The 24,852-nt window shown below is 29.7% G+C and overlaps 1 protein-coding gene across 3 annotated transcripts in view; it reads right to left on the bottom strand.

The window, feature by feature from the left end:
• LOC129972199 (putative inorganic phosphate cotransporter) overlaps positions 1–24,852 on the bottom strand; it is a 51,735-nt gene that overhangs the window by 3,129 nt on the left and 23,754 nt on the right. For all 3 annotated transcript variants that reach the window (XM_056086230.1, XM_056086231.1, XM_056086232.1), the window contains exons 4-10: positions 23,314–23,550; positions 18,011–18,194; positions 15,356–15,486; positions 12,552–12,701; positions 10,102–10,234; positions 8,313–8,468; positions 7,326–7,411 (exon numbers count right to left, since the gene is read on the bottom strand). In XM_056086230.1, the coding sequence (XP_055942205.1) occupies positions 7,326–7,411; positions 8,313–8,468; positions 10,102–10,234; positions 12,552–12,701; positions 15,356–15,486; positions 18,011–18,194; positions 23,314–23,550 (1,077 nt within the window). The remainder of the gene's footprint in view (positions 1–7,325; positions 7,412–8,312; positions 8,469–10,101; positions 10,235–12,551; positions 12,702–15,355; positions 15,487–18,010; positions 18,195–23,313; positions 23,551–24,852) is intronic.

The following is a 24,852-nucleotide window of genomic DNA, read 5'->3' as shown; positions in this document are numbered from 1 at the left end:
TCTCTTAGCAAAAGATTTTTCATATATTTTTCTTTAGCTTTTTGTCATTCTATATCAGTAACTAGTATCTGATCTTAACGAATTATTTCTTTATTTTAATATTTGTTCAATGCCATTTTCAAACATTGTTCCTTAACACTTTCGATTGTAGTTTTCAAATGAAAAAAATGTTATGCCTCTTTTTCTTTTTCTTAAGTTTTTTAAAGCAAAATTTTGATTATTATATCGTTATAAATACATGAGCGCGAGCTGTACGTCTTACAGTCTCACTGCTCAACTATCGTCTGCCAATAATGGCGGGAAATCATCATGTGATACATGACGCAACAGGACATGACGCAACAGGGCCAATATGGCATCATACAGTATACGAGGTATGTTAGCAGTTCTCACACATCTATACTTATAATAAAGCTCAATGTGTGTGTGTGTGTGTGTGTGTTGGCGCTCTACAGGCCAGGTCATTTGACATACAGCTACCAAATTTGGTACATGTATACCTTAGAGGTCGGGAATGTGCACCTGGGGTCCCTTTTTTTGAAATTTTAATTAGAATTTTAATTATTAATTAAAAACTAACTTTCCCGCCAAAAAAATCTTCCATTTTCCCCACCGCCAACTTTTCCGCCAAAATAATCTTCCATTTTCCCCAACGCCAAATGATTTAGGCTTTAGTTCTTTTTTTCTCCCAACAGTAATGAGGCTAGGGTTAAGATTTTTCGGCGGATTATTTCAAACGATTCTGTTTATTTTCTTAATGTTTTATGCATTTAAAATTAAACATTGTTAATTAATCCATGTTTCAGATTCATTCTGAAGTACTTTTGAATTAAAATAACACAGAATAAAGGAAATTAAAAATGTATAATCTGCATAGCGTTACCCCAACTGGCATAGAAAAATTCACGCATTTGCGTTACCGGAGCTGGCGAAGAAAATTCACGCATGCGCACTGTGTTCTGATTGTTGGCATGGCAACCATTAACAACGGACGATTTAAATTACTTTTAGGTTAGTTGTATGCTTTTGTAAGTAAATTGTATTTATGTTAGTTATATATTTTTTTGTATATGCTTATAGTTTTAAGTACATCGTTTTTTAAGTAGTTTTTTTAAACCTGTTTTAGACCGATTATTTTAAACGATTCATTTTATTTTCTTAGTGTTTGATGCATTTAAAATGAAACATTGTTAATGAATCGATCCGTTCATGATGAATCTGAGAAAATTTTGTTGAGAAATTCTTGAGATATTATATAAATTAAGAAAGATATTCTTTAGTGCCCATAAAGTTTAAACGCTCAGTGACTCTATTATCAGTAATAATATTATTAAAAAAAATGCTTTGTTTCAGTAAAAAAATATTATTATATTAATTGCAGATAAATCCTATACACTTTAATTTAAAGCATAAATTCTACGAGGGGTAACAGAAAATTAGAGAGATACATATCACGTTATGACTGAAGGCCTTTATAATATTATGAGTGAATTATATGACTATCAAAATGTGAAGTTTTAAAATATTTTGCTGAAGAATCTATTAAATTTGGAATTGCATAAAATATTTAATTATTAAAATTTTAACGAACATTAAGATTGGCGAACCGGCTGGTCGCCAAAGGCGGCTAGTATATATATAAACCCATTTTAACTTCATTCTAAAATATTCTCATACTTCCTGATCCCATTCCACTTTTTTATATAATTCATTCAACAGAAGCTTTATAAAGATTCTTAAGTCAGCGGTTCCCACAGTCTCGGCTCGACCTTCGTATTACCGCAGACACTTTCGCAAAATGGAGTTATGAATCTTGCACCGTAACCCTACAGACGAATTTCTGCAGTACTATCATTGAAAAAGCGCCAAGAGACATATAAACATATAAATGAAACATATAAATCCCGTCATGAAACATATAAATCCCGAAAAATGGAATATCTCACCCAAGATATATAATGATTTTATTTTCTAATTTTTATCTTAAAAATAATCCATATTACTTTATTCTAAAATGTTCCCGTATTTCCTGATATAAATCCCATTATTTTATTTATTTCTAATACATGGTTTTAAAAAATTGCTGACGCTTCACAGACTTCGAAAAAAAAAAAAGAATAAAAGTACCTACCTTGTGGTATTTTTTTAAAGAACCTAAAATCTTTCCCAAATCGGTATTTGTCAAAAAAAAAAAAAATCCCCAAAAGAATCTTTTAGTAAAAATCATCACCTTACTCTTGTGCCGCGATGTAAAAAAAACAACATGTGACGTTGCTTCTCCTCGTTTACAAATTAATACCCCCCGTGGGGGAAAAAATAGAAATCAAGTCCAAAAGAATATTCCTTTCGGCCACGCATCTGTAAAATTATGTTATTAACTTCATTCTAAAATGGTCTCTTATTTCTTGATCCAATTCTACTTTTTATTTCATTAATTCAACACGCGTTCTGTAAAACTGCTAATTCAGCAGGTTCTCACTTTCCGAGTGAATGGATTAAAATCCTTATTGTTTAGCATTTTCTTTTAAAAATACATAAATTTTCCTATTTTAAATCGACGCATGTCAAAGAAATCCCTATCAGAATCTCATTGAAGAAAACATTGAAGGGAAATTTCGATCTCTTTTGCTCTTCTGTTCTTGTGTCGCGATGTAGACTGACCTATTTTTGACCACTTATTCCTTGTACATAAAATATACGTCCTCCCTATTCTTATATTCAAAATTTAGAGAAATATAACATAATAGTGGGAAAATGTTTGATCCAATAATGTTTTAGAATCGGGGATGTGTAATAAAAAATCGCCTTCATTAAAAGAAATCGCCTTTTTTTAAATTCAAATTAAATTTTTAATATTCTTTTCGAACGGACATAGACTATTTCCTTATTATATTAAACGTCTTAAAATCCCTAATACCGCGCTATCATTGAAGCAGATCATTATGTTTTTGGTTATTTCTTATGGAAAAATGTCTTGTAAAAAATCTTCAGATTTAAATAAATGTTTATAATAAAGTTATTTGCAAAAATATTCTTTTATAAAAATGGAAGTCATAAAATTTAGAAGATATTCTAAAATTAATTCTGATCTCTCCGAGTTCAGAAAGAGCATTTTTGGAATTACATATGTTCTGTTTGTGAACATAACTCAAAAAAGCTTTCAGCTTGATAGGTGAAATTTGGTGTATAGTTTTTACATCGAATTACAAATTTCTATCACATTACCAATAAACACATTCCTGTCTGTTTATCTAAGAACATGCGTCTTTATATGAATATAAACATGAAAATTATAAAACATAACAAGCCAAATGAGAATAGTTACACAGATTTGCATCTGAAGTTTAGATTCGTATTAAGTTTAAAAATGTCGGTCCTAATCCGTCAACGGGTTGATTTCGAGTTAGTCTGTACATTCGTATGCGTGTACAGACATTAGTTTTAAAATATTGCAATTTAGATAAATCAAATTTGTTTTGTGTTCGTCTTTGTGAAATTTTAGTCCTGTGATAAACCTTAGTTTCGATCGATCGAAAACGAGATGTCTTACATGAATGCTTGGGTTTCTTCATTATATTTAGAAGTAAAAAACACTCATATGAGAATCTCTGAAATAAAAATCTGAGCACTCTCGGAGTTCACAATCTTGCCCAAGATCAAATATTTTAAGTGGGTAAGAAGAATGCTAACCTTTTTTTAAGGGAATTCCAGAAAGTTCCAAAGTGGCAACTGAATATTTGTTTTTCTTTTTCTTGAATTTTATTACGAAAGTGATTTTCTTTTTAAAAAAAATTGGATTATACTTTATTATTATACGATAACACCTAAACATCTAATACGTACGATATCGCCACAAAGGTATCCGATAAGGAATATCGTCAAATATCATGAAGCTATTATTGAACACTATGACCTGATAAAGTAAATACAGTTTGCTTTTTCTTTTCTCAATATTCTTTTAAAAGACACCTTTTCTTTATGAAGAAATTTAATATCAAATGATTTTCGCTTCTTTTAAGGGATATTTATAAATTTGTGATTTAAATATATACCCTAATTCCTTCATTTAAAATTTTTTCATTGTATTTATTTTTAATTTGCTTATATGTCTGTATGGCTATTCATTGTTCCTTTGCTTTTTCTATTATGTAAAATGTTTTGTTCTTCTTATGTATTAGTGATCTTTTGAGTGCTATTGCATACATAATTGTTATTTAAACTATCTCCAGCTTTAATGAATATAGTATCTATATATCCATAGAAATATTTATCCTGTCGATTCATATTAAGCTTTGGGTAAGCTGCATAGATATGGGGAAAGACATTTCAGTTAGCTCTTAGGAACTTTATTCTCAGTTACGTTTAGCAACTGAAAGGAAGTTCTTAATGTTTTTACGAGGGAAAAAAGTTGTCGTGGCTGGTTCGTGAGTGCTTTGAAAAAAATTAGGCAAATAGAAAACATAACAAATTTATTGCAGATTCGTTCGAGTTACTCTGCTCAGTAACTCCTTCTCCTCCAAGAGCCAACACTCGAATGACCTCACTCTTTGAATTACACTCGCGCTAGTTGCCTAGCGCCATCTATGAACGTTTATTTTCTTAACGCTTCAAAATCCAATCACTACAAAAGTATTCGCTTCCTTTCACAGTGTTTCACATTCTACCTATTCAGGATTATGTCCTTTATTTTCTACTGATGAATAATTCCTTCATCAAGAATATATCTTTCGAAAACAACGTTTGGATTTTTTCGCTTCAGGAAATAGATAAAATATTCTGCATATTATATTATATATATATATATATATATATATATATATATATATATATATATATATATAACCAATCTTAAGTAAGAAAAAGTTTGAAAACGAAACAAAAACAGTTTCGAAATCGCAACTAAAATTTATAACCTATTTAAACTAAAACCAAAAAAAGAACTTCATAGTATTTAGAGAGCGCAATTGCAGCTACTTCTAAAACACAGATGAATGGATACAATTTGATTTTTTGTTTTTCCTATTAACTTGATTCTAATACTTTTGTATATAACAATAGAAATCTTTCTTTACAATTTTACGAAACAATGTCTTTTCTCCTGAGATTATTATTAATGATTCTTATATTTCTTTATGATTTAGCTGTGTTTTAATTATTTTCTAATTTTCTCAGATATAAAATTGCTTTCATTTTAACAGCCAATATTGTATTTCGCCGATTAATCTTCATTCTCAATGATAGATGGCGCCATGGTACATTAAAATATCGTTTTAATGAAGAAATGCTGACACCGGCATTCTGCCAAACTATTCAAGTGTTTTGAAAAACACAAATTACTCAAGGCCGTTCTTGTAAATTTTCGCAACTTTGTACTAGTAATTCCTCAGCAATCATGTATTAATTTCAACATTTTGAAACACATTTTCAGGAAATTAAACGGCGCGTCAGCATCCTCCTTATTGCTTGTCTTAACATCAAATAGTTAGAGTTAGTTTCACCTAATTTAGAAAGATTAATAAATAGCTTCGGAATTGCGAAAAGCCTCGTTTGGAACGCACTGCTCTGTCTTGACTAGTTATTACATGTCAAGGACGACACCCCCCCTATCTCTATCAAAATTCGAAGAAGCTGAAGAACACCAAATTTCAGATCTAGTTTTTCCTGATTGAAGCGATTTAGTTTTGGGGTTCAATTATCGTGCTACCGCCATTGAATACTATTGAATGTTCGAGGGAAAATATAAAGGTTTTTCCATAATAAAAGAATAATTTTCTAGTAAACATCACCTGACTTCATTATCATTTATCTTCGTATTTCAATTGTTGTATCTCCATATCATATTTTGATTGTTTCCTTAATTTTTTTTATTTGAGATAAAACTTATTAAAACGAGACTGAATATGTACAATCTTTATATATAAAAAATCTTTCTACCCTTTGAAATTTTTTTCAAATATCCTCGAATTCATTAAATTCCACTGACTTGTAAAAGTTATATACCCAGTTCTCCTCAATTTAATTGGATGAAGCTTTATCTGGAATTTTTAATGAACTAATCAAGCAATGAAATAAGGTTTTGAAGAGACTAATTAATTTCAATAAATCTTTTGAATGCATATTCCCGATTTGTTCATAACTTTATAAGCGATATGCTGAATTATATGTTAAAATACTGAATTAGACTCTATTGGAGCTCTGCGTTGCTTGAAATATCAGGTTTGGTTCAATTACATTGATGTTGAAGTTACGTAAGAGTCATTTATAATTTTAAATCCCGATTACATGCTTAGAACGACAGCTGAGTTGGCATTCGCCTCTCTAAATTTTCACACCAGAAATCTTGATATTTGATCTTGATGATTTAACCTGAATACTTAAACAAGCTCCATAAATCAAACGGCCCTTTTTTTAAAAAAAAATAGAGTTTCTGATTACAAATCAAAGTAACTCAGTTTAGGAGATATGGGAATTGTTTTGATGAGACTGATTTGGAGAGAAATATATTTCTTTGAACTCTTGAACTGAGTAAAACTCGTGCATTTACGGCCCTAGTATTTATTCAAAAGAGCATAGATATATCACTTTTGGTCATCTGTATGTTTTCTCGGTTATGTTTGAACCTGAACCATTTTGTTCTAAAACATCAACTTCTGATTTACTTCAATTGTAATCCATAATGCTGCACAGTTTTTGAATCTGAATATCAAATTTTGCTATCGCCATGATCTTTGTACAATGATAAAATAAATTTAATTAATTTTACTTCTCTTAAATCAAACTCAATAAACAAAAATATTTTTGTTGCTAGGAAATATTACTAAATTATATTACAAGAAAAAATGGTCATTAAAATGCTTAGTTCTTCTGAAACAGCTGCAACTTTCAAAATAAGCAAGTTGGCACACGGAATGCGCTGCCGTAGAGCGTTTCATTTATTTGCAAGGACGACAAGATTGAAGTAGCTACTTTAAGTTAATCGAAACTATTTAAGTAAGTATAGACAATATTAATTAGAAATTAGAAGTATAGCTGACTTTCTTCTTTACCAATGCTTATTTGGCCTAACGATATATGCTCATTGTCGTACGATTATGTACCCCGTAAGCAAAAGCAAAGAGCTCATAGCATAAAGAATTAGTGTAACTTTAAATAAAAAAAATCAGTAATTAGTACTAATCCCTATAAAAAGGCTATAATTAAAATCTTAAGAGCACACATTTTTCCGAGAAAGAAAAGCAAATTGTCAAGACTTATTTTTTGACAGTCAAAACAACACAAAATTGGATCAATTACAGTTATTTTTTAAAACTAAAACTAAGACTCACCTCGTCATTTGTCAAGACGCCGACAAGTATAGGCATAATGAATCCCGATAAACTTGATATGATGCTGCTGACTCCCATTATTGTACCTGAAAGAGATAGGCCGGAACTGAATTCCAAGAATAATATTCTATGAATATTATTTTTAAGTTTATATAATTTGTTAAATTTATATATATGAATATACATAATTTTATATTAATTATTTACAAAATTGTGGACCTTTGGTAATACTTCAATACCGTAGCGAACAATAGTTATGAAATATTCATTTTTTTTAATGAATTTCAAATTTTTACTGTATCTATCGCATGCTAATTGACGATTTCTTTTTTACCGATTACATCCTGGCATATAGCACTAGGTATGAAAATGAATTTGTAATTTAGACGCGTTTATTCCAACCGATTGAAACTAATTCTAGCACAGAATTACAATTGTAGTCACAACAGCAAATGCCAAATTTCATATATTTAAGCTATTACGTGTTTGAATTATTGCAGTTACGTTCTCGTGAAAGTACAAATTGTCAGAAAATCAACCTCTTGATGGATTTGATTCCGAGTTTATTAAGTATATACATTTTAGATCTAGATTCTATGTACGAAAGTAAACTCTGAGATGATTAGAATATTTTCTCTGTACTTCTGTATACTTGAAAGTAAAAATGACATGTTATACTTTTAATGTACTTCAAGTAACTGTTTACACAGAATAAGGAAAAATACTTCTCAAATTTGCACTAACACTCCTTCTTGAGAAAAAAATATATACAATCCAAAATCAAAACGATTCTATTTTGAAGATTGTCTTAAAACTGTACAAAAAGTTGCTTTGATTGACAAGTGCAACATATTTTTCATATAGTAGATATCGCAGTATTCATTTAAATAGTTTCTCCACGAGAATTATTTTCGTATAGATATAAAAAAAAAATATAGGAACTATTATTATTTTTTCGTTAACGAAAGGGATAAATTAAGTAAATACCTGCGAATGTTGGAGACATATCAATGGCGGCAATCATACAACCGGCAAAAGAGAGACCAACAGAGCCCATAGCAAGAATGGAGAAGGGAGCACTTGTTGATTTGTCGCAACCTGCGGCATAAATGCCTAACAAGCAAAGGGAATAGCCCACACAAACTAGGAGAAAAAAAAGACAATAATTGAAATATTTAAACAAAAAAAAAGATTTAAGAGGATTATCAAAATTATTAATATTTACTATAACGGTCTTGAAATTTGTAGTAGAAAACTAAGTATAACATTCTGTATATTAATATGAAAATTTTAATAATAAAAGAATTCTCCTTCTATACTAAGATTCTTAGCACAGATGAGCAGAAACTAAAGATTTAGACTATCTTATTAAAGAAAAAGAAAAAAGTTTGAAATTTTAATATATAAATGAATTTTATACTTAGATTATTTTGAGTGTCTGTACTCAAAATAAAATGGTAATAAATTACCTATTATTAATTGTTGCTGTCAATCTAAGCTAATATATCGTGTTACGAATTAAGATATCAAAGGAGGGGGGGGCAGAATTGCACGTTTATTTTATTTGTATATAATTCCAAATTCTTTCTTGTAAATCACTCACTCTTGTAATGACCTCATAGAATAGCATTGTGCGTGTAAGAGTTTTCGAGAACTTTTTTTTTTGTAACAAAGATAAGGAGGCATATTGCATTGAGTGAATATCGTTCAAAACATATGTTTAAGAGTACTAGGTAATCAAGTCGTATTGCCATAAGGGTTTTACAGAATAGCTTATTATGGGGGAGGGGAATTACATTGTTTGAAACAGCCGGAACAATAACGATCATTCATATGATACAGCGTGGCAAGAAACAACATTCTTTGTTTAGAGACATCTGCATCTAATAAATGTTAGTGATAAATGAGATTTTGTTGCTTTTGAATTGAAAATGATTCGAAAAATACAATGAACGTATGGTAAATGGATTATTAAAAATTCTATCAATCCTAGAATTTTATAAAATATGCACATACAGAAATGCGTGCTATATAATATAGTACTTGTGTAAAAAGTCGGTTATTTATCACTTCTAATGTTCCCAGGTGACTTGCAACACTTTCAGAACGAAGAATTCTCTTGTGTACAAGATAGAGCGGCGATTAGAACAGTTTATTTATTGAAGAATTCATCTCCTTACCAATGAACTCCTTTTAAATGAATTTAATTTCATCCCATTCATTAGTTTTAACTACAGAAACTTCTAATCAAAGAAGTGTATTTATGACAACTTCATATGTCCTCCTTATAAAACTAACGGAAATGGTCTCCCTAAAGCTTTCTAGCATACACTAATCCAGAGAACGCCTTATGTCAGTGGCGCACAATAGATACGAAATATTAACATTTGGCGCGAATTTGGTATTTTACTGAATCTATCGCGTAATCTTTGTCGAAGTTTAGGGCAATTTATCCCAATGCGGTTAATAATATCTAAAAATAGAATTTTTGTTTTAAACGCGGTATCCACAGCCGATTTTTTTTAAAAGGACACAAACTACACTTGTAGTCACAAACTCCCATACCAAATTTGATATCATTAGAATTAATACTTTAAAAAAAACTGTTTCTTTAATAATATGTTGTATCAATGCTTTTCTAATTCTTTTTACTGTATTTAATTTTGAAGAATTTACCAAGCCCATCATATAAATGAATTAACATTTCTTATATTCATAATTTTTTTTAAAAGAATCTAAATTATTAGAATATCAGAATAGGATAGAAAAAAATTACATAGAAAATTGCATCCTTTACGAACTTTGTCCACTCCAGCATACTTATGCTTGTTTAACCAACCAGAAATCCAGCTGACCAACAGAGCTAGGAAAGTCTGAAGAACAAATGGAACGGAGGCAAACAGTCCATTCTGCAAGGAAACATTTTGGAATTTCATAATGAGGAATTAAAATGTATTATTATTGTTTAATGCCAGTTACTTAACGTCATAAAAATTTTTGTGAATTATTTTCATTAAGCTGCAACCTATGCAGAAGTTAAACGATCTTAAAACAGTCATGATTATAATTAAAGTAAAAATTATTCTCATTCTTCCTTCTTCTAATTTATTATCACATATTACATATGATCCAAATGACTTAATATGGCCTTGATTATTTATATAATACGACTGGGCCGCGGTGACCTGATGGTAATGTTTCGGCTTCGTGACTTGATGGCTCCAGGTTCGAGACGAGATTCCACTGAAAAACCTCCCGTGCAAGTGGGTCTCATGCACGTTAAATCCATATGGGCTAAACTTCCTCTTTTTGGTGTGATACGGAAGTTTGGAGAGGGGGTACCAGTTCAGATGTTTTTAACGTCATCTGACTGCGGTTCTAACTATGAGGTCTGTTTCAAAATATCTTTAAAGTTTCTTTAAAACGGACGTTAATATAACTAAACTAACTACATAATGCGATCTTAGTATTTCTTTGTCTTAACAAGTATAAATACAAATATCTCTAGGGTATTTGTATCGTAATCTGCTTTAAAAAGGTAAAATAAACGGATTATTGTTCTTGATATTCCTTAAAATTGTCGCACGAGTTATTTATGTTCCCTTTGCCCCCACCCCCTACAGCATGAGCAAATGTAAATGAGCATGCACAAACTTGATAACACTCTATTTCAAAAAAATCGCAGATTTTGGGTGAAATAATTTTTTTTTTTACTTTCTCGTATACGTAGTAGAGGAAGAGTTAAGACAGTTTATTTTATTAAAGAAAGAAATGCAAGAAAATCTGGTGAAAAATGTTTCCGATTTTATTTATAAAAAAAGTGTGCGTCAAAATAATATCACAATCGCATACTTTTAATGTGGAAATATGATAAAAACTACTTGGCATTACTTAAGATTTAATTTTAAAGAAACGGCGAAATATTTTTTTTATGTACGTCCGCGCCGCCAATCTAGGCGCAGTTTCTCAGTCTCAATTGCTGTTTTAACAAGAATAGATAGACACATGAGAAACGCCAAGATTAGAAATGAGAGGAATAAAGAAAATTAAAGGATAAAAAAAAAGATAAATAACCAAAAAGAAAACTTAATAATTATGACTGGTGTGGATTATAACAAGATCTTAATGTCTTTAGAAGGAAGTCCTTTTGGAATTGTAAAAACGATTTACTATGGGATTTCGAGAGGAAGGGGCTATTTTATGATTTTGTAAGTAGGCAAACAGATTTCTAGGTTTTGTTGTGAGCAAAGAAAAAGAATCTGAAAATGAAACAGTGGATCTGGATGATCTAAAGAGACCACATAAAATATTTCTAACTTTTTTCAAGAGTGATCATTTTCTTGTATTTTTTCTTTTCTTAGATTAAAACCGATACCAAATTCTTGATGCACCAACAACTCAGCTCCCACTCTGGCTCTTCACTTTTTAGATTCTGACTTTATTTACTCTCTTTCTTCGTCTCTTTGGTCCTCTCTTCATCCACTCTGGTTCTATTCCTCGTAGGTTCTCTTCTTCTGCACTCTTAGCTTCCCTCCTCTTTGATTTTATCTGTATTCACCTGATTATTTCATTTATTTTGTCCTGTCTTTATACATTTTCTTCGTTCTTTTGGCACTCCCTCTCTTCACTCTGGTTCTTCTTCCATTTTCAGCCTCTACATTCTAGCTTTTCGACTCTGATTTTTTTATTTCCTCTATTACTTCGCCTTTTTGGTTATCTCTTTATTCACTATTTTTCTTCTTCTCTTTGGTTCCCTCTCTAACCACTCTGGTTCTTCACCTCTTTAGTTCTCTCTCTCTCTCTCTCTCTATTTTGATTCTTCTGTTTTTGGTTCTTCACATTTGTTATTATACAAAATACATGATTGTTTTATTATTTCTATCTTTTTGTTACTAACCGTAACTATCAAGCTCCGAATGGAGAATTTGTGCTGAAGAATGGGTTTCTTTATATTAAAACACTTTGTTTTTAAATGGTAACAATGAATATCTGCCAATAAAGAACAGAGGTGAAGGATTCAAAATATTTCATTAATTATGATAGTAAACTATAAAAAACATTGATATCAATTTGATTATAAAAAAGAAATAAGTATTTAAACATATCAGCCCAGTGTTTAAATTACATATATAAAACCTGATATTCGGCAAGCTTGAGGGTCCTATATATAAAGATTTTTCTGCATGACTTTATTCCAATGAATTTGTTTACAAATATACTACTCACCTCCTGAATGGGATAACGCAGAATTGTTCCCAGGAAAGTAGGGTGAACAGTAACAAAATGTGTTGATGCCCAAAACTGGCCTGTCATGGCAATAGTCAAAGCATAAAATGGAACGGAAGTGAAGAGTTTTCGCCAAGGAATAGGGGGACGCTGAAACATCATCAAGAGATCTGCTTATGTTTTTAAATATTCAAAAACATAAAAATCAATAGAATTGATTCTTTAATTTAAATAAAGTGCGCAAGGGAAATTTCAAGACAGCAATTTATACAACGAGATTATTTCATTAAAATCATTAACATCACATAATGTTAGTTCTGCTAAAGCCTCAATCAATGTTTTTGAAATCTTTTCGCAAACCTGTCTTTTTATTCACATTGCAAAGTTATTAGTGCAAATTACATTCAATAATCTATTTTTAAAATATATTTTTGTATTTTCAATTTTTTAACTCGTTATTCTTAGATATTTTTAAAAATTCTATTAAGGTTACTGATCGTAATTTTTCTTATTTTTTAAAACATGGGCAATAATCCTAAACTCTCAAATAATTCTTTAACTTTTCAAAGTTTTAAACACTAATAAAAATATCTAATAAATGTTTTGTTTTAGAGTTCTTAACGGCAGCTTACGGCTCTTATATAAAATACCATATAACTTTTAATTTATTGAGTTAGATTTTAGAAATCTTAAATACATTAAAAGTTTACTCACAGAATAATAAATTGATTATTGACTCTTTTCATTCCAAAATTGAGGAAAATTAGGTATAATTGTTTAATTTCCCCCTTAAATTTCTTGATTTATGTAATAAAAAAATAACAATTTCTTCGTATGAATTTAAGAAACAAAAAAAAATTATTAAAAAATATTGTTTTAAAAATGGACACGGACTTAGTTGCAGTTTGTTTTGCCTGTATATCAACGACTAAGAAGCAAAAAAGAAAATAGCATACATTTTTTTTCATTTGTAGTGAGATTTTCGGATAGACGATTATTGACTTGTAAATTCATTTCAAGTAATATTTCCTATCAAAAAGGGAGTATTACAACCAAATACATGAAATATGGAAAAATGCAAACAAGGCCCCATAATGTTAGAATGAGAACATACTAGGCAATTGTATAAAAGATTTCTAGATGATATATACAATTTTAAAATGGATCACAAAAGAAAAGTTCACTTCCAAAACTATGCAAACATACGTTATTTTTCAAGCATCAACATGCGTTATAGAAAACTTGGCCTGTAAAATTTTCATTTTCCAATGACATTTTGACTATTGTTTACTAACAATATTTAGCTCTTGGAGATTTGGATATCCCTCTCAAAGAAAATGTTTCTGAGAATTAAATTTGACTGTTTCGATTCCGAATCGGGTAATATTCCTCTGTTTGGTGGTCTTCAGAATATTTCAAAAAATATTTTTTTTCGTAATAACAAGTCTTTATTGATAATTTAATAATGAAAATTTCGTTCATAAATTGCCAAGAATCTTTTACTAGAAAATTATTAAGTAAAATAGGAAATAAAAAGGTTTTTCTTCCCAAATCCGAAAGAGCATGAATTGAATAAGATAAATATATCAACTTTTGACATTGGATATTTTTATACTACTTATTCAATTTCGAAAGTGCGCATAGGTCCAAATTAATTAACTGATACTTCTTTAGAATTTCCCATATTTTAAAGACTCTTTTTTGCTATTTACTAAATATGTATTTGTAATCATATTTCTTAATTTAATTTAAATCTTAATAGATTTCCTTTTATCTTTATTTAGCCCATGTTAACTTCATTCTAAAATTTCTTTTATTTACTGATCTAATTCCCATTTTTTTTATTTAGTTATTTCTAACACGCGCTTAACAAAATTGCTGACTCTACCGTTCTCAAACCAGAAAAGAAAGGATGAAAATCCTTAATACCTGCACATATTTTTAGAGGATACCCAAGATTCCTTCGATATGTTGCAAAGAAATCTCTATCTATCGTAAATACAATACAATGAAGGGAAAAAAATTTGACACTTTGCTCTCATATCGCGATGTAAACAGATGTCTATTTTTCATCGTCTCAACTCTGTACAAATTATGATTCCGTATTAAATAAATTGAAGTTAATTCCAGAACTATTTTTTTCGGCCATTTAATTGTCAAAATTATGTTTACATATACATATTCGAAATAGGACAACGATACTTCTGTATTTTTTTTAAATAAAAGGAAATTCCTAGAAAATCAAGTAAAAAAATCATTTAAGCTTTTTTCGAAAAACCGATTTTCAGCTACTAAATGGAAGAATTAGTTTAATTATTAAATTTCAAATTATAAAAACTTTGATCTTTTTCCAAAGTATTAAAAGAACCTTTTAAGTTAATGAAACACTTTTTTTTACAATTACATGAACATTCATTTGATGAATTTGCTATTCGATTTGAAATTTCACAAAAACAATTTGAAGTTATTGCTGATTATTCAGATTTGTGAATCAATATTGATTTTTAATATAATCTTTCATGAAAGAGAGTATTTAAACCAATATCACACTCTCTCAATTCTCATTTCATTAAATTGAGGATATTGGTTTCGAAATAATTGATGTAACTTCATTCAACAGTTTCGACGGATATTTGTACCGTGCATGCGATCCTTTAAACTCATTCTGAATTTTTGAGTTACCACATTAGGATTATCTTGAAGTATTTTTAGACATTTTCATTAAACTGGCAAACACAAAGAAGTTTAGTCAGAAATATATTCAAGATAAGTAAAGATTGTCGTAGAAAAAAAAAATCACCTACCTTTCCTGATAAGTTAAGTTCTTGATTAAGTAAAATATATTTTAATTCTGATTCTGTTATTCTAGGATGCGTTTTAGGAGATTCGAACAGAAACATGTGAAGGAATATGGAAAAAATAATTCCTAAGGCACCTAAAAAAGAAACTACAGTTATGTACGTAGAAACGTTACATTTTCATTTCATCATTTTTTATAATATTATCCTCCATACAATATAATATTTCAGGTTTAAATACACTGTACAGGATGTACCAAAAAAAGTTGAACAAGCGTTTATTTTCTTAAATGCTACACCCATAAAAGATCTAAAAACTTTTTGTCTTCACTTGTTTTCTTTTAATTAGACAAAATTGCTAAATGGAATATAGAAAAACTTGCTCAGTGACATTCACTTTTGTCTTCTAAAAAGTATGAAAAACTTATGGAAAATATCTTTAAAACAAGAAGTTTCATTAAATTTGATAGATAATAGGACGAATATGTTTTACATTGTTGATAATATAAAGTTAAAGAAAATAAATATTTGTATGGTTCTCAGTAAAAATATGTCCACTTATCTGTACGAACGAATTAATTATTTAATCTGCAAAATTTTCCGAGATATTAAATTAAAATTACTGATTTAAACAACTTTTTCATACTTCTAACTGGTATTAGAATGAGTCTTTCGATTAGGGAATAATTTAAAAACTACAATAGTCTATTAAAAAGGCGATATCAGAAAATAAAGCATACATTATGTTTTGTTAAATTAAAAATAGAAGTTAAATAATACATTAATTGAAATGTTTACAAATTTTGTTCAAAATAAACACCTTCGATATCTATGCAAAATTGCATTATTCTGCTTAGTAGCTGTTTTACTATTACATACAGCATAAATCATCACTCTTCAAAATTTTCAGGTTGATTTTTAAGGAAAGTACAATATTATGCGCTTAATTGCAAAGGAAGAATGTCATTTTCTTGTTAGAAATCTATTTTTCTAAAATATTTTTAACTTTCAATTTCTCATATTTCTGTTCTCTTCTTCATTGAGTCGAAGTTTCAACTATTGAGACCAATCAAAATGAGGCAAATTTAAAATGTTAAATTTAATATGTTTTAAATATTTCCATTTGTCAATTTTTGTGTACTAAATAAATTTGAATTTCTGTAATAAATGTTTCCATTTAAATTGGTGTTAAGTGCCTATAAATTTAGAAATGCATATATTTCTGCAATTTCGTAGACAGAAGCGTCAAGCATTTTGTGTGCATAGAAAAAAAGAAGTAAGAGAAATATTTTCTAAACAGATAATTTACACTGTGAAGGTCGTATAAAAATTCACATTTCTGTAACTTATTATGAATTCCCACAGGAAAGAAAGCGTATTCTCATTATCCACCTTATTCAATGAAACTTGTAAGTGAAATATATGCTTACGATTATTTGGAGAAATAAACAGTTGTAGCACGTCTTTGGAATATAAGGAACAAAATCAACCTTGTAAAATTATAAATTAAGAAAATAAGCTGTAATCTCGTTTCTCTAATTAGATTCTAAAGTGGTACAATCAGCATAATAAAAATTTATGCAGGCTCTTTTATATAAAGGTTAAATAAAAGTTATATATATTATACACTTTGTTATATTATATTTTGAAAATTTTAGATCTGAAGAATTGGAATCCTGACTGCCTGTGTGCACAAGGACAAATCAAATCAATTTATTCAGTCTGAATATCATATAAAATGAAGCTTTATTGCATTCATAAAAGTCAATCATTCGAAGGTTCAGCAGGTGCAGCAAATAATTTTTAATGTATTTGCGAGTAATATCATATCATTCTCATGACATCGAAGAGTATTTGAATACATGATTCACAGAAACGTAACACGTTTCTATGAATCATATTATAACGTAATATGAGAATCATATTTTAATATAACGTTTTGAATACAGATTCAAATGTAATAATTACATATTAAAATTACATATCTGTTATATGCTGTGGTTAAATTCATAAATTTTGACAGCAACTATGGGCTACACCATTCTGTTTAATCCGTTTCCTTTCTTGTTAATTCTCTAATTTTTTTTTAATTTGTCAATTTTCAAAATTACTTTCTATTTTAACTCATAAATCACAAATGTATTAATGTAAAAATAATTGATGTTTGTTGAAATAATTGATGTAAAATTGCATATCTGTTATATTTGTTATATACTGTTGTTATACTGATATTTTTATACAGCCTCTATGGATTGCACCATGCTGTTTAATCCGTTTGCTTCTTTCTTAATTCCCTAATTAATTTTTTTAATTTAGCAAGGTTAATTAATCAATTTTCCAAATTGCTTTCTATTTTAAATTGTGAATTAAATAATAAATTTATTAAAGTAAAAATTTTTAATACTAGATTTATTTTTTTATAAATACATATTTAACTCTCAGTACTAAATTTCACAACTTTAATCAATTTTATGTTAATTAACATAAAATTTTATAATAAGTTTTATGCATATTTGTTAGAAAACGCGATGACTTGTAATCCAAATTTCTCTCAAATTCAAAAGCATTACAAATAAAATATTTTTAGCATTTCAAAAAGAAACCTTACATGAATTTTATAGAGAATGAAATTATTATAAATTTAAATGAATAAATAATTACCAAAAATATAATAGACAGACGGCCAACCGCCAAACAGAGAGGAAGAACACAGAGCACCAGTGGCTATACCTCCTAGTAACGCCCCAGCACAGAAACCTGACATCATGACAGTATTCAGTAAGCCCCTTTCCTTGATTGGAAGCCAGTTAGCAGCTAGGACGCAAGATGCTGCCGGAATGAAACCCTGAAAAATAAAAACGTTATTTAAGCATTTGCAATCTCATGTATCTAAGAAGTTATTTAAGGAACCAAATGATTTCCAATAATTATTGAGTGTATAAATATGACTCCGTATATTTTTAATTAAAAAAAGACATTTCCTTGTTATAAAAAATAAAGATTGATTTTTTTTCAAAATATTTTTCTCCAAAATTTACAACACTTATTCATCTTTCGAGCAATAAATGAATTCCACGAAGAAAAAAGTCTGGTTATTTGGATGTAATCTAGTTATCAAGTGAATTTTCCATATCTTTGTGAGAATTGAAACTCTCTGCTGAAAAGGTATTTTGCATGGAACGAAGCAAACTGTAGTCTGAAGGAGCAACATCAGATGAATAAGACTGGTGGGACAACACATCCAAGCGAAAGGATTTTAAAGTAACATATGACCGAGCTTTGTCGTGTTAGAATAACCCTCATCATATCTTTCACCATATTTTGTACGTTTCTTCTTCAGTACCTTGTTCGAATTGATCAACTGTTGCTTATAACTTTCACCATTGATGGTTTTATTTTTCTTTTTTCAATGTCAGTAAAATTCTAGAATATTCATGATAGAACAAAATGTCTTTTCCACTGAAAAATGCTGACTGTTTATTTCCCATTTCTTGTTTCTCGCCCCCCTTCCCCTCCCCATGAAATGCAGATTCAATATTTATTGTTTATTTGTCCATAACTATTCATCATGTATGATTCTTATCTGAATTTACTATACATTTGGGTTCTTCTTATAACCTCTTCACTTATTATATTCACCTCTTTTTAAATTGGAAAATTCTGGCTGTTTATTTTAAATTTTTTGCTTCTCTTGCATCTCTTCCCTCTTAAATGCAGAGTCAGGATTTACTTTTGTCTATCCATAGCTACTCACCTTGCGCGATTTTTATTTGAATTTAATATATATCATCTTGTTTAATCACACATTTTTGCTTTGATCTACTTATAAATGAAGAATATTAAAAAATAAAAAATAAAATGTTATTTTTAGAATAGGAATATAACTAGGAATAACTAAGAATTTAAAATTGTGGTAAAATACTAAATGTATAGATTACGTACAAATAGAATAGTTATTTTTAAAACCATCAATTATTAATAGAAGCTAATTTCTTTCTGGATTAAGTTTTAAAATGACTGTTTAGAATAAGGATGTAAGCTGAAACAAACAAACAAACAACAATAGTCAATTTTGTCTATTCTTTTTTTAGAAGTAGAAAAAAACTTATGAAGCTCTAGAATTCAAAACGAAATCATAAACGTGTAAAATGCGAAGAATAGTAGCAGAACACTACTCTACTACGAATATCGATCCCAAACATTCCATATATAAAAATCAAAATGCCCTATATAAATGATTCTGATTCTAAATTACTAAAAGATTTTCTATGTGTGACTTAAAGCCCTTACGATTTTTGTTTTAATTTCTAGATCTTCGATTAAAACACATTTTTCCTTTAAAAAGCACAAATGAACGCGAGTTTTTCAAAGTTTTTTCCTTGTATATTTATTTTTAGAATTATATTCATCTGTTTACACGACCTCATATTTTTATTAATCGATTTTGTCCTAACAAAGCTCAGGAATTCATTGGATTTGTTTATTTAAAACAGCTGTTAATGAAAGATATGACAGAGTAAGCCCCTAAAATGGATACTAACCATCGAAAGTCACAATGTGTATAAAGGAATCCTCTTTTTTTATAGTAAGGTTATGTCTCGATATTGCTTACCGGTTAAAGACTGGGAATTTAAATTGAAGTAAGGTAGGAATTACACACTAAAATTCAGTAAACATAAAACATTATTTTGATCGCTGTTTTTATAAATTTGGTTTAATGAATGATACACACACATACATAGTAGTACTTAATGAAACCGCAATAAAATTTTGTACATTTATTCCTTATTTTGGAATAGCATTCACAAATATGTCTTTCTATTTTTTTACATTTATTTATTCGTTTAAATTTTGAGAGACTGATGAAACTTGATAGGCAGCCTAAATTTTTATAAGATTTAGAATTAATTGAAAAAAAAAAACTTTATTAAGACCCTCAAATGAAACAATGGCAAGAGCATTTGATTTCGATCAATTAGATTAGAAACGAAATAAATTTAAATAGAAATTGTACATAACTTTGATTAATTATTAACTGAAAAAAAGTCATAAAATATAAATTTTACAGGAAGTAAAAGTAGAATTTTTTAAACTCTCCTCTCTTGATAAAGAAAACTGGAATAAAAAAATATTTCTAAATATTTGAAGTTATCTTTTAAAAATATCACCATTTCCTTAAAAAGGTTTTCTTTTTATGGTCAATAGCTTTTTCCAGTGAACGTAGGCTTATTACTTTAAAAAAAATGCCCAGATTTGGCAAATATATATATATATCCTTACAAAAATGATACTTCATATGAAAGGACTACAAAAAATATAATAAATACGTTTTACAGCTGCTAAAATGAAAATTAAAGCTATTTTATGCCCACAAGCCAGAAGGCAATGTTACTATAAAATTTTTTTACACTGACCGGGCTTTTAATCAAAGATTCTTTAGTAAAATGTTTATAATAAAATGATAAGATTTTCAGACTTGTGTGCTTTAATGTAGAAATTAATAGATTTGTTTTGGTATTTCTGGGAAAGATGGCCATTAATGTTGTTATAGCATTTCACTTTACAGTTCTTATATATGAAACCAGTTTATAATATTGAGAGATTGCAACGATACATTTTTTTTTACTCTTAGGTAAAGTTTTCCTTTAGACAAAAGGCAAGCTTTTCCTTAGAAAATCTGTTAATCCCACTAATGGTATATTATGTTTCTATTTTATGTGCTCTCTTTTTATAATTACGAAATCCCTGAGAATAATCATTAAAGAATATTCATATTAAGGAATGACCATTATAAGAAATATTAGGCAAGTTTTCTTAATTTTTTTTATCTTGGACATAATTATAAAGCATAAAACTACTGTGTTACTTCTTGTCTACATCCTACCATCCGACATCACTGAATGAAATAGTATCGACAGAATTTATTCTGACCGACAGCTAATTACAGTGTTATTTTTGGATAATCTGAAAGAATCGTCTCCTGGCATGTTCAACTTACTGACATCTATATCAATTTTATATTGATTATACCATCGAATTATTGAACAAATCGCGCTACATCCCTTTCCACTATCACATTCTTCATTCACAAACACGTCATTCAATCAATTAATAGATTATGAATAACAAAAACATTAATGGACAGCAATCAAAATAGTACATGCGTTACATTAGTATTACAAAGCAAAGAAATATTTGCCACCAAATCAACATTAATCTCACAATTATTATTATTTTTTTTTTTTCATTTTCAAAGATTTGCCTAATTTCTTCATAAGTCATAAGTCTTGTCACGGAACATGACATAACTTATGACTTTATTCTTAACCCAGAAATAAAAATAAGAAGATACCATCCACTGATAATCGAAAGTATGTCAGGACATAAGCCGCTGTCCTGGCATAGGGGCAGCGCGTCTTCCCCGTGATTTGGGCGTCCTGGGTTCGAGTCCCGGTTCGGGCATGGTTGTTCTTCCTCTGTTCTATCTGTGAGATGTGTGAATTTGCCCCCCTGTAAAAAGGAGTTTTGAAAGCGAGTGTGATGCGTGAGTAGCTAAGACGTACTCTTGGCCCGAGTTGGCGCTACTAAAACAAGAGACGCTTCCTTGGTTTAAAATAGCTGACTTCGTCAGCGAGCTTGTCCATGGCAAGTGCCATTATAAACAATAACACCAATATCAGGACATGGGAGATTTTCCGCATATTTCCAAAGATTTGGAAGAATGCGGGAAAATAAATATATCTGAGCAGAAATCGGAACTGTTCATTATTAATTGAAGGAATTCAGAGAAATTTCGAAATTAAGAATGAATCTGAAAGATGAAAATGAGGACTTAAGTACAGTACTGATGACACCAGCCAATATTAAAACACTGAAGGACATAATGTTAAAAAATGACTTTTTTTCCCAGCTATTAGAAAGTTTTGAAATGTTCGGAGGTCTTTTGTTGTAGAACGAGAATTTCAAATAATTTTGAGAATTTCGAGGCGATTTCCTTAAAGTGGTGGCTTGCTCCTTGTTTAACAAGATGATAGGTGTACGGAAGATGAGGAGGAAGGTCAGAGACTGACCACTTTCTGACTGGGGCCAACTCCCTCGAAGAGCATGACAATTCTGTGAATCGGCCGGTGTTATGGACTGGTTATGTTAAAAGCAGTAGTCGACCAGAACAAATCCTGTCGATACTGCTTAGCTCAGTGGTGGAGGGGTGGTCAGCTGAACACGAGAAACAGAAGTTATAGAACATGACATTCACTGAAGATTGGCAAAGAGTCCAGGAGTTGTACCTATTATGTTGTCAAAACAAAGTCTTTGCTTTCAGAACAAAATAGTTAGTTGTATAAATTTATTTTCTACAAAAGAATGCATCCCTCCATCCGAAGAAATTTTCTGGAAAAAAGAAAATGAAAATGTTGGACTTGATTCCTTTTTGCAATTAGAGAATAAGCTTAAATCTGACAAACAAGAGAATTAAATAATCGTTGAAATTACATGGATCTTCCAAGTATCTCGCATTGAATTGTAAAGATTGCTTCATATATACCATTGGCTCCCATCAGGGGGCACTTCAGAAATGAGGATGAGAAACGTCCAGTATGGTGGTCGGTTCGCACTACCCAGGTGGGTGCAGAAATGGTGGGATTTGCGTACCTCTTACCGATGACGGGACCTGCTTCCCACGGGAAGGATTGTACTGTGGTTGGTGATGGCCCTTGAAACTCAACCTTAGTTCCCGCTAGTGTAGTTGTCGTAGCGGTCAAATCGATCAGATCATGTGCCTTAGTGAAGGGTCAGAGTAGCCGTTAAGAATAAGTTATATATCATTGATATTTTATTTGAAATATAATAATTATTTAAAGGAAACCTTTAAAATTCAATAGAAATATTTCAGTTAATTTATTAATTTTATGATTCAAGTGATATTTATAAAGTATTTATAAGGGACTTAAAAGTTTTGTACTCACTTGACCTACTCCTCTGGTGAATTGAACTGCAATTATAAAGTTGCTGCTTGACCATGATGCAAAGGGTGATATTAAATGGCATAAAGAGGAAATAAGCACCCCCGTGATTATCGTTATTTTTGCACTTATCTTTTCTGCCATCATTCCTCCTGGCATTTGAGTGATTACATAGCCTAGAAAACTTGATCCTAATATATAACCTTGGATTTGGGGACTCCAGTCAAATTCTCCTTCGACCTGAAATATCAAATCCAATATAGTTAAAAATAATTGATCAATGAATTTTATGAAATGATTACTTTCATAAATGATCAGTCATCAATATTTTTTAAAAAATAAAAGGAACAGAAGAATCAGTGACCTAGCCAAGACCATAAGTCTGCTCTCGCTAAATTTTGATTTATATAAAAGCTAATAATTATTAGATATGTCATCAATGGCCGCTTGCCTTTTTAACCCTCCATTTTGTGAGACTTGAAAAAAAAACAGGTTCTCTATTCGGAAAACTTTTGACAGAGTTCCCCAGCCATAACCATTTTATTTTGAAATTTCATATAAAAGTTCATGAAATACATATATTATATACTCTTACATCATTCAGTGATCGGCTGCCCTACACCATCCTCCAGTTTCGGAAAATTTCATTCAATTTAAATCTTTTGCATTACAAAGCAAGAAAACCAATATAAATAAACATTGTAATATTGTATTGTAAATAAACATTGCATTGCATTGCATAAAAACGGGGGGGGGGGAACGTTAATGCCAGCCACACTGGTATAGACAGCTGCATCTATTAATTCAAATATGGCCAAGGTAAAGAAGGATTCTGCTTAATAACTGTATAATGAAATAAATAAAGTGAAGCTAAAATATTGCGATATTTAGAAGATAGACGAATCAATTATTTACGTATTTAATTACCTTATAATGTTATGAGACTCTTCATTAGAAATGTGCATGTACATGATAAACAAATCAGAACATTTATCATAAAAATGAATTTTATTTTAAAGGTGAATCTTCTTATCTACGTTTTACTTTCAGTTTGCCTAGTTAGTGGTGTAGGCGAGATTTTCATGTGTTCGTTTCTTTTATAAGGTTATAAGTATTTCGATCGATTGCATTGATATACTAAGCTCTATGATTTCGCTGTACTTGTAAAACTTTTAAGGACCCAGAATACTTTTTCAAATGGTTATTTTAAATTTAGTTATATTGACAGGTTCACTTTGTATACATTTTATAAGATTTTTAATAAGGTCTCTGAGGAACTTGATATTCATCATATAACTTCTAATGCTTTTAAAGCGACTTGTTCTCAACTCTCATATACATGACTTTATTTTTTATTGACTTAACTATATTCTTTTTTAATGCTTTACTAATCATTATTTTTAACTATAAATAATATTTTAATGCTTAGCTAATCATTATTTGTAATTATATATATTGAGATATTTATGTGTGTTCGCGATTTTGTCTTGATATTGTACTTGCGTCTGCTTTACGTTTTTGACCTTTGCTTGAGTGCTTGCA

The sequence above is a fragment of the Argiope bruennichi genome, chromosome 6 (assembly GCF_947563725.1).
Source record: "Argiope bruennichi chromosome 6, qqArgBrue1.1, whole genome shotgun sequence".
In the NCBI taxonomy this organism is placed as follows: Eukaryota; Metazoa; Arthropoda; class Arachnida; order Araneae; family Araneidae; genus Argiope; species Argiope bruennichi.
This window is presented reverse-complemented; position numbering and strand designations above follow the sequence as displayed.